Source organism: Phaethon aethereus (genome assembly GCF_964289735.1).
Source record: "Phaethon aethereus genome assembly, chromosome: 7".
Taxonomy (NCBI): Eukaryota; Metazoa; Chordata; class Aves; order Phaethontiformes; family Phaethontidae; genus Phaethon; species Phaethon aethereus.
In genome coordinates, this window is record NC_138583.1 from 26,650,622 (window position 1) to 26,661,555 (window position 10,934).

Sequence of the window (10,934 nt, forward strand, 5' to 3'; positions counted from 1 at the left end):
AGGGTGGAGCAGGGCAGGGCTGCCCAGGTGGAGCTGAGTTAGGAAGGGATGTGGGTGAGAAAGACTTTGGGGGAGAGGGACTAAAACCAGGGCTTTAATCTGCCCTCACAGGCACGCTGCGATGCCAGAGCAGAGCTCTGCCAAGGCTGCCCTGGGTGGCTGGGCAGCTGTAGGCAGTGTAGCAGGCAGGGTGCAGGCAGCAGGTTAGAGCAGGCAGCATTTCACACCTTAGCCCTGCCCATGCAATAATCCTCATTTCCCTCTGGTCTGGCTCGCATATCTGTGTCCTGCCCAGGGTCCCAGCTCGGGGGGTGCGTGGCAAAGCGAACACGGCTCTGCATGCCCCTGCAGCCGGCTCGGCCAGCCTCCCCTCACAGCCAGCATCTCCCCGCTTGCCGTGACTGATCCGGGGAACCTGGTGCTTTTATTAAACTCTTTGCTTCCTGTTTTAAGCTTAATAATAAATTGCATGTCACATTATGGCTGTGTTTATTAAAACCCATTGGCGTGGGCTCTGCGCTGCAATGGCATTTGAATTATTGAAAGCAACGCCCCGTGGAGACCTATTTGCTGCAAACGCAGGAGGATTTATTTCCATTTTGTTTATCAGATGGCGTAAGTGCTGGGTGGAGGCAGGGAAGCGGTCTTGCTCTTTATTTTCTCCCCAAACCAGCACAGCAGGGCAAAAAGTTGCTGTGCAGAGGGGACAAGGGGAAATGCCACCCACCCAGGGACGGGGACACTCTGTGGACAGAAGTCCTGGGTGTAGCTGGCCACACTGCCCCACTTTTCTCCCTGGCTCTGGTTGAGTTCCCCATGCCTGGTTGCTCTGTGCCTCAGTTTACCTGTTAGCACAGCGAGGTTACAGCGCTGCCAGTTTCCATCCAGGCACGACCAGCCTTCAGCCTGGGCTTGCTGCGACCCTTACCAAAAGCCACCCGCCTCCCGTGGCAGATACCCGCAGCACAGGGGGACCGGCAGAGCTGCCGAGGGGTGTATTGACTCTTTTGCACCCCGGTTATAAAGCGCACACCCTGGGACAGCGGCTGAACATCTCCAAGCTCTGCCCCATCCCAGCTGTGCCTGCCGCAGCCACCCAAAGCTGGTGTCAAGAGGATGCTCTGGCTCCCGCGAGCATCCCGAGGAGCAGTTTAGCACCCGCATCCCTCGGGAAGGCATCGCCCCTCCCAGCAAGGCTGAGCTGCTGCCAGGGGCAGGGGGAGGGCATGGAGCAGGCAGGGCTGGATTTGAGGGGTCGGGGTGCTCAAGGGGCACCTAGGGCCCCGTGTGCCTTTGCCGGCCGCCCAGCACGGTGGCACGGCTCGGCGTGGCCGGTGGCTTTGCCAGGAGATGGCACTGTTTAGCGGCTAATCGCGCCGCTGGCCCCCATCTGGACTCTAGGATGGAGGCGCAGATGTGCGTCCTGCCCGGGCCCAGGCTAGGGACAGGTCCCGGCAGCCCCGAGGGCAGGGAAGGACAGGAACAGCGTGCTTTCGTTTCTGGATCATATTTACCGGCCAAACCTGGTGGGGCTTCCCTGCAGACCGCAAAACCTTGTGGCTTGGCAGCTGCTCGGGGTGCCTGCTGCCAGGCGAGCTCTGGGCAGCGCCGGGGGGGTGCAAGGATGGGGGAGGCACCGGGGGTGTCAGGTCCAGGGAGCGGGGCAGCCTGGTGTCACCACTGCGTCAGCCACCAACCACCTCGGTGGCCTCTTGGCCCGCAGTGGTCCCTGGAGAGGTCTGGGGACCTGGATGGTGTCCCCGCACTGGGGGCTGGAGAGGTGGGAAGAGCTGAGGTTCCGCCAGCAGCCTGCAGCAGGGGCTGGGTGCAACACAGACTGCAGATTCGGGGTGGAAAGCAGATGCTTTGGAGGCTGGGGGGGCTGTTTTACCTGAATTTCCCCCCGGCACCCAGAGCTGCGAGTACACAACAGGGGTGGCCGAAATGCGTGATGGTGGCAGAGCAGTGCCAGCCCCGTGCGCGTTCCCACAGGGGCTGGGGTCCAGTGAGTTTTTAACGGCACAGTTTTGGCTCCATTACCGTGCGTCTTCAGTGCCTTTCAAGGTGCTGGGAGGATAAGCCCCCCTTTCTTTGTCTCCTGCCTCATGGTGACCTCCAGTGCCTGGGGAGGTGCCTGCACCCCACTCATCCCAGGCAGCTGGGAGATGCCGGGGACGGTGCATGCCCGGGGCCGGCAGCCACGTTAGCGGTTCCCAGTCCAGCTGACCCCATCCCTGACGTCAGCCTGACATCTGGGCCAAGCTGCTACTCTGAGTGCAGGCAGCTGGGCTGGCAGGAGACGCTGGGCCCCCTCCGCCCCCGGAAAGCAACCGCCCCAAAAATCAGTCAGCGAAGGGATTTGGTGCTATACACCATTGTGGGCATGATCTCTGTCCCCACACTGACACTAGGTGAAGTTTCACTGCGTCCCCAGGACCCTCTAGGTGCCCCGGAGCCGAGCAGAGCTTCTGCCGCCAGCAGAGCCCTGGGGGACCCCCTCTTTGGGCTAGGGACTGCGCAAAGCATCCCAGTAGCTGGCGGCAGAGCTGACCAAACGTTTTTAGAGCCAACAAATAACCTCAATTAAGCTCTGTGGCAGTGACCGATTCCAGCCGTGCAGCAATATCGGCTCCTTTAATTTTTAAGTGGCTGGAAACGGCAAGGCTGGGAGCTGGGGCGGCGGGACACCAGCCCCTCCATGCCCCTGGGGCTGCTCTGCTGCCCCTCGTCTTGGGGGGAGCAGAGTCCTGATACTGGCTGAGCTGCCAGCCTGTAACTCAGACTGTCCTCTCCCACACTGGGATCTGGGGAAACTGGGCGACACAGCCCCCAGTTTGGTTAATTTTGGCCAAGGGCTCTTGCTCAAGCTCCCCCCTCAGCTACAATGTCCCCGCTGCCCTCCCTGCAGGGCAGCGCCGGGAGCCGACAGCATCCCCTGCCAGGTACCAGGGGGGTACCACAGGGACAGTGTGCAGAGCTGAGTGGGGCAAGGACTGACAGCAAAATGCAGATGCCCACCCGTGCCCAGGCACGTGCCCATTGCCCCACAGAGCACATGAAGAGCCAGGGACGGGGGTCTGACCCATCCGACCCCCTGCAGCCAGCCCAGCGCTGCACCCACACCCGGCACGACCTGGATTCGTGCTGGTGCAGGCAGGGCAGGCAGCGTCAGCCTGGCCCTGGGGAGGGTTGGCATGGCAGCCCTGGCCGGGGGCCAGCCCCGGGCACCAGCGGGGAGCCCAGAGAGCGGCTCTCGACTGCTGAAGCGACGGGACCCTCGTGGGTTTCCCTGTGGCAGCCTCGGCCTGAGCGTGGCCCAGTTCCACCAGCTGATTTTAGTGCGAAACAAGGAGGGGATCAGCTTCTCGAAAACCAGGTTTTGCACCAAAAAAGGCAAAATAAAAGCCAACAGCACATTTCTGTCCGTGGTCTCTCCCAACACCCTCCGACTCTGATGTAGCAGCCCCCGGAAGATGCTATTACACTGCTAGCTGGAAGGAGAAACTAAGGGTGGCTTTTGTATTTCCCCAGGGGAGAAGGGGTTTGCTGCCAGAGAAGACAGGCAGCCTGGCAGGCAGACAGGCAGTGCCCCGGCAGGCTGCGGCGCAGGGGCCAGGGCTGGCCCAGTCTCACCGGCCGCAGGAATTTTGCTCCCCTGCCAACTCCAGACAAATCCCTTTTATTTGCTTGTTCAGGTTTCGATGCCGTAATTGCATCATCTGAGCCAGCTCTCAAGAGAAAGAGGAAATAAAAAAAAAGAGGAAGGAGAGCAGTGCAGCACCCGAGCCACCAGCCTCCATTGCATCCTGCCTGCTCCTGCCTGGGGACAAGCCAACTTCTTCCTCCCAGGTTCTGGCTCCCCACCGCAGCTCTGGACCTCCCTGGAGCTGGGACCGAGTGACCAGGGACAGTTTGGTCCACAGGGAGGTTTTGAGGCTCAAAAGTCCTGTAAATGTTCCTGGTTTGGAGGGGCAAAGCACCCACTAAGTGTAAGCTCAGCCCCAGGATGCCCATGGGAAAGGGTCCTGCCAGGCCCTTCTGGGCATGGAGCAGCACAGTGCAGCTCTGGGCTGCCTTCCCACCTTCCCCTAAAATGAATTTGCTCTAAATCACCAGGTCTGGGAGGCAGGTGGGTTTTCTTTAAAAATGGAGCATTTCCAGCAGAAACGGGAGCCTCCCAGTCCTTCCCCAGCCGGGCACAGGGCTGCTCTGCTCCCTCCGTGCTGGCAGGGCTATGGTCACCTGCGTGGAGACCTCCAATGCCATGGGCCACAGGATCCCAGGATGACGTTAGGCAGGGGTGGGATAGAACCCAAACTGATGGGGGTGCAAAGAGCCAGCTTGATGCATCCCCACCACACAGGGGATAGTCTGCTGCGTAACCCCCATCCACATGTAGGGTGAGAGGGGCAGGACCCACGCCAGGACCAGCTGTGAGCCCCAGGCTGGGCAGGAGTGCTCCTCAACCCAAGCACCCCTGAAAAGGACAAGGTAGCATCCATGGTGTTTGCACCCTCCCTCACCCCCAGAATAACCCCTGTGGATAGAGGACAGTTGCCTGGTCTGTGGCAGCTTTGACTTATGTGTATATTTTAACTAACATTAACTGAAATGGCAAAGTAAAGAGCTGCATGGAAGGGAAAGCACAAAGTTGATTAAAAAAGGTCAAAATGTTTCCGACCACATGGGTGGTTGGGCTGGAGAAAAGACAGCACTGAAAACCACAGGCGTCTGGTTTCCTCCAATCACTACTTTGCTGGTTAAAAACAAAATGTGAGAGAAGGATGTTTTGGCAGCAGGTTCCCCGGGTCCTGGGGAGGAGCCTGACTGTCCCTGCAGTCAGGGGATGCAGTTCAGCCCCAGGGGTGGCACACTGGGTGTCACAGCCAGGTCCCAGCCCTCTGCTCCGGCTTCCCCAAAATCTTTTACACAGGGCAGAGATGTCCCTGCCCTGGTCTTTCTCTCCCCAGGGGAGGCTGCCTCCACCCCCAGCACCAAGTCCTTGTCACACGCAGTATGGCTGTCCTGCCAGTGTCCCACCTGCCACCACATCCCTGCTCCATGCAGGAGGACAGACCACCCCACCCCAGGCAGAGCCACCGCCAGTCCCAGCCCTGTGACACCAACCAGCCAGTGTCCCCTCCCCAAGCACCCCCAAAGAGATGTGTCACCCTGTCCCCCACCCCAAAAAAGAGGCTGCTGTGCCAGGACTGTTCAGAGAAGGAGTTTTGGGCTGCGGGTGCTTGATCCAGAGACATCCCCGACCCCCTGGAAGGGCCACCGTGGGCAAGGTGACCTCTGCAGCCGGACATCCTGTCTCTGGGCTAGTAATAGTCCTCCTCGCTCTCCCCGTAGTCCTCGGGCATTGTGCGGGGCTTCGGCATGGAAAAGCCTGTCAGGTTGAGCTGGTCTGAAACAGCAGCAGAGGGACAACGTGACATTGCCCTCCTTGGTGCCTGCCCCCTTACCAGGACCAAAGCCAAACCGTGCATGGCAGCTTGCTGGGGCATCCCCAGCACAGCCCTATGCACCGGCAGCTCCCACCATACCAGTGCACCCTGCCCAAATATCCCTTCCCTCGTCTTCATGAGAGTGTGGGGACCAGGACAGGGTGCTCACCTGGCGTGAAGACCGTCAGGCTGGCTAACGCCACCACTTCCCCGACCCTGTTCCTGGCGAAGCAGCGGTAGATGCCTTCGTCTGTCACCCGCACGCCCTGGATCTGGAGCCAGCCCGTCACTTCGTATTTCTGGGGGCCACCCCTGAACTGCAAGAGAGGGGATTTCCATTAGCACCGGGGCCAGGAAAGCCCTGCGTGGGGCTAGGGGGGACACAAGCGCAGGGAAACTTTGTCCCCCCCTAAATACCACTCTGGGAGCAGGCACAGACCCTCTGGATGCAGGTCCTCCCTCTTCCCACTACCCAGGGGAGATGGGGGGAATGGGCATCTTCTTGCTCCCGGACGGGCCTGGGTGTCCTGCTTTGGGCAGGACCCTACAGACGTGTCCTGGAATCCCAGCTGTGCCCCCAGTGCCACCATGGTCCCCAAGTGGCAGGAGGATGCTGGGGTCGGTGCTTTGCAGGGTGGCAGAAGCAAGGCGGTATCTGTGCCATGGGCACAGCCAGCCTGGTGTGGCTCAGAAGAGTCCCAGGTCCCCTGTTTCGGCAGGCAGCGAGATCCCAGGACCACTCTGGCGCCAGCCATGCTATTTTCTGTTTGTCCCCAGCAAGAAGTAGCCTTTTTCTGACCCAGCTGGGCTGCAGCTGTGTTTACAGGCTGCTATTATGGTGCAGTGGCCGGGGGTGGAGGACAGCTGAGTCTCCTCCAGCCAGGCTTGGGGTGACGGTCCTTGGCCGGACCCTGTGACAGGCTACGGGGCAACGTGAAGGTCAGAAAGATGGAGGGGGACCAGCACGTCACCCTGCAATTGTGCCAGGTCCCAGCTGCTCCCCTGGCTCCCCCCATCCATCCCACAACAGTTTCCTCCCCGCTGGTGCCTGGCTGCGGTGCACAGCCCCGGTGCCTCTGCCCACACCCTCTAATAGGCGGGTGCGCCCAGCGGGGCACTATATTTGGGGCTGACCCCTGGGTGTGCCAGCTCTGGGAGGGGAGCCCTGCTCGGAGCAAGGGGCAGAAAAGGGCAGGCACTGCCTGAGGCTGCTGGTGGGAGTAGAGCATAACCCAGGCTGGAAGGCACCTTGGGAGGTCTTCTCCTCCAGCTCCGCTGGTAGGACTGTGAGTGAAGCCAGCAGGCAGAGCAAAGTAAAGGCAGGGAGGTGGGAAACTCCCTGCTGCAGGACTCTGCAGGTCCTAAGAAAATATTCATACATTCAGAAGCAACTAGAGAAAATTGCAGAAAAGAGCTATGCTGATGGCTCCTGCTACAGAGACACCAGTCCTGGCTCAGCCAGTCCTCATGGTGCGCAGGCTCCAGTCACCCCTTCTCATCCCCAGGCAGCCAGGCTTGGCCACCCCCAGAGGATGACCACCCTCAGGTCTGGTTGACTGCCAGCTCTGGGAAGGGCTGGGTCACCCCAGGGCTGTGTCCAACACCCCATATTCACTGCTCACCTGGACAGAGATGTGGGGGTCATCTCCAGGCAGCAGCATCTCTGTGCCATCCTTCCTCCACTCAATGGATGCCATGGGGTAGGCGAAGACCTCGCAGCCGAAGATGACGTCCTGCCCAGTGACGTTCCACGTGTCATAGGGAGGGGAGGTGATCTGGGGCTCTGGGGAGGAGGGACAGGAGAGCAGGGCGGGGTCAGAAGAGGTCCCACCCTCGGCAGGTCCCACGGACTCTCCTGGTCTGGTCCCTTCCAGGGTGAGAGGTTTATGTAGAGATGCTGGGCCCCTTCCCATGCCCCTCTCCTCTCCCACCCATGGCAGACCCTCACCTTGCCCTAGGACATGGTCCCTCCTTGCAGCTGGGACTGGGGGCTCCCTCTCCAGCCCCCCAGGCCCATGGGGGGTTGCCATCCCTCCTGGCCTCGCTTTCCCTGCCTGCTCACTGGTGCTCAGAGTCACACGGGCAGCAGGGAACAGTTCAGTAACAGCAACGCTGCACAGCGCAGCTCTGCACGATCGGAGCATGCTCCTCCAGCGGGGCAAAGGCAGAGGAACACTCCTCCAGCCCGAGGCTGGCGGGCATGGATGAGGTGGATGAGCTTCCAGCCGAATGAGGCTTCTGCTCTGACACCTGGCTCATGCCAGCAATTAAGGGAGCGAGCAGGTCTCCGGCTGCTATGTGGAACCCATACCTCCTGGTCCCACACCCCTTCTCTAGAGGGATGGAGGGAAGACCACTCTTCCTACCTACACCTGCTCCAGGATCTGGCCCATAGCATGAACCAGAGGTCACGGAAGGCTTCCACCCCCACATATATCTGGGGCAAAGACTCAAGGACATGATAATCTACAGAAAATAAAGTCAACCTTGGTGCCCCTTGGGCTGTGGTGACAGCATAGGGGATCTGTGTGGACTGGGCAGGCTGGGGCACGATCTCCCCACCACTGCGTGCCCCCTCTCCCAGCCCCCCACTGGGTTTTAAACATGAGATGGAAATTGTACAGCCAAGTCAAATCGAGCCAGGTTTCCATTTGCAGGAGGCAGCCGCATTTCTCAGGAGCGCTGGGCCAGCATGAACCCAGCACCGTCGCCAAGAATTCGCTAACAATTCCCTGGAACTTCCCCATCTGCTCCGGCAGGATTTGCTGCTTCCCATAAACCCCGCTCCCATTTGGCAAAGCTGCTCCCAGACCTCTCCAGGCGCTGGATCTGCAGGGGCTGCCCCTTGGCAGCAGAGCGGGGGGACTGGGAGGGACCTGTCTGCAGGTCTCTGTGGTGCAGCCCGCAGCGCTGCCGTGTCCCTGTGGACACCGTGGGTTTGCTGCCAGGTGAAATAGTTAAGCCAGAACCCCCTTGCTCGTCCCTTCCCAAAAGGTACGAGCCTCCATCCCGCTGCCTGCACAGCTGCTCCCGGGGCACTACCTGACTCGCAGGGACCCTCGTGGGCCACGGTGAGGTTGGCATCAGGGTGGGCACGGGCAACCTCCAGGAACCTGCAGATCTGGGCATAGGTTTTGCCGTCGGAGCCACAGAGGGCCAGGTGGGAGAGGCAAGCGCACTGGGGCTCAGGCACCTCTCCATGCTGCAGGTCCCCAGCATCCAGCTGGCACTCCAGGTGCTCCCCGCACTTGCCGTAGAAGTGGTTGGTGTTGTCCAGGTCACAGATCTGTCCCTCCAGGTTGGCACACTCCCAGCAGCAGTCACAGGCATCCCGCACCGTGCCAGCCAGGCACCCGCGTGGCGTCGGGCACTCCTCTGGCCGGCACTTGGCACAGCCCTCCCCTTCCTCCAGCAGCCGCTGCCAGCCCCGCTGGAGGTAGTCGGAGGTGCTGGGAAAAGCCTGGCCCAGCTGGAGCAAAGCCCAGTGCAAGGAGAGCAAGGAAAGCACGAAGCAAGAGGAGCTCAGGGTCTTGGCTTCTGACATCCTCATGGCAGCTCCTCTATCCTGGTCCCACCATCACTTGGACAGGGATCTCCGACACTACTCTGGCCTCCCTGGCTAGATCCGAGGAGCCATCCTGGCCTGCAAGGAGGGAGGACGTGTGTTACCAGTGCAGGGAGCGTCTCCCACCCCTCTGGCTCCTGGCTGGCTTGACCTGAGCGCGCAATGCTGTGTGATGTGCAGGGGAGGGTCGGTCACAGCCCCTCTCACCCCCAGGCCTGCAGCCATGTCCTTCCCTTCCTGGGGCTCCTCAACCAGCTCCCACCCTGAGATGTTGAATATCCTCCAGTGGGATGGGGCTGCTGACCCCAGACCCACCATGTTTCATCCTTTTTCCCTGGCAGCCTGGCAGCAGAGCCCAGCCTGCTGTAACCCCACCACAGCCCAGGGAGCTGTGGGGCTGGCAGGGTGCTGGAGAGGCTGCTCCACACCGTCATGGCTCAGATGGTTTGTACCCGGCTCCTCTTTGGAAGCTGTTCACGAGCCAGGCGCCTCTTTCCTTTCTCCATCACTTTGCAAGAGTCACGAGCCCTTTTTTCCTCTGTCACCATCCAGACAAGTGCAGTGGAGCGGCTGATCCTGCAGACAAGGGGCTCTTTCCACACTGGAGGCAGCCAGCCGAGAGGAGCCAAGCCAGCAGGATGCTCCTGGTCACGCCTGGCTTTTGTCCTCCTCCCCTCTCTGCACTATAACCCCGCTTTTTAGGCACCTCCCACCCAAGCAGGCTCTGAAACACACCTCAAGAAAGCTTTGTGAACCCCTCAGTTATCACACAGGTGACAGGCTGAGCACAAGGAAACTCAGCACATGAGTGGGCAGTCATCAGACTGGTAGCAGGCCCAGCGTGGTCAGTCTGTACTGGCACAGTGGGGTCCCTGTCCCCAAACCCCAAGCCTGCATTACATCCCAGGCAAGCAGAGAGCTGATCTGCCCCATCCCTGTTGGGGGGTTATGTGGGGTCTTGGAGCCCATCCCCAGAGAGGGTGACAATGAACTGAACCCCTTTACAAGCATGCCCCAGCCCCCGGTTACACTCTGGCTGACTTCCTTCAAATGGAGTGAAATTACTGTCCCTGCCCCTGGGCCACCCAACAGGAGTGAGCCAGGCTGGGGAGGGGACCCAGGCTGCCAGGCTGCCCCCCCCTTCCTGCTGGGAACAGCACCGAAGGGCACCCTGCAGCCCCCCACCCTCCAGGACTAAGGCAGCCCAGGGCTGGGATGATGGGTTTGCAAGGTAACACACACATGCACCCCTTGATAACAAACTGCAAAGCTTTTACCCGTTTAGCAGAGACCACCGAGCTCCCCAGGGGTGGAAAGGGGCAGGAGATCCCGGTGCCAAAGCCCCCCCAGCCCTCCCTGCCCCGGGCCGTACGAAGCAAGGCTGCAGCCCCCCAGGGATGTGGGGGCCAGGGAAGGGGGCCATAACTGCAAAGTTGGTCTCTGGCTCCCGAAGTCCGGGGTGCAGGTGAGGGCTGGCTCTGGGGGTCCTGCCTGAGTCCGGGGAAGGGGCACGGCGTTCCCCGGGGTCCCCCGGGAGCCACCCCGCCGTCAGCCGCCACTTACCGGAGGTGCCGGTGCCGGGGAGCGGCGGTTCCGGAGGGCGGCGGGCGAGCGGGCAGGCGCGGGTGCGCGGTAGCCGTGGCGGCGGGGCTGCTGGCCCCCGGCTGCTCCGACACCCGCCGTGATGTCAGCGAAACGTGAGTCCCCCCGCCCCTCTCCGGGCCCGCGGCCCATCCCTGGACCGGGACACGAGCTGGCGGGCACCCCTTCCCTGCCGGGGTCCCGCCACCCACTGCACCCCTGCACCCCGGGGCTCTGTTTCTCCGGCCCCCCGACACCGGCACTTCCCCGCGGACCCCGACACTGGGGTCACTCCCAGCCACGTACTGGGACCTGGGTTGATGCTCAGCTCCATCCAT

At 61.3% G+C, this 10,934-nt stretch overlaps 1 protein-coding gene across 1 annotated transcript; it reads right to left on the bottom strand.

Moving 5' to 3' along the window:
* Positions 1-5,324: 5,324 nt before the first annotated feature.
* Positions 5,325-8,994, bottom strand: KAZALD1 (Kazal type serine peptidase inhibitor domain 1; the record flags this gene model as incomplete). Its single annotated transcript, XM_082002032.1, has 4 exons — positions 5,325-5,410; positions 5,620-5,767; positions 7,073-7,233; positions 8,493-8,994. The coding sequence occupies 4 exons, from the start codon at positions 8,992-8,994 to the stop codon at positions 5,325-5,327; spliced, it is 897 nt and encodes a 298-aa protein (XP_081858158.1).
* Positions 8,995-10,934: the final 1,940 nt, after the last annotated feature.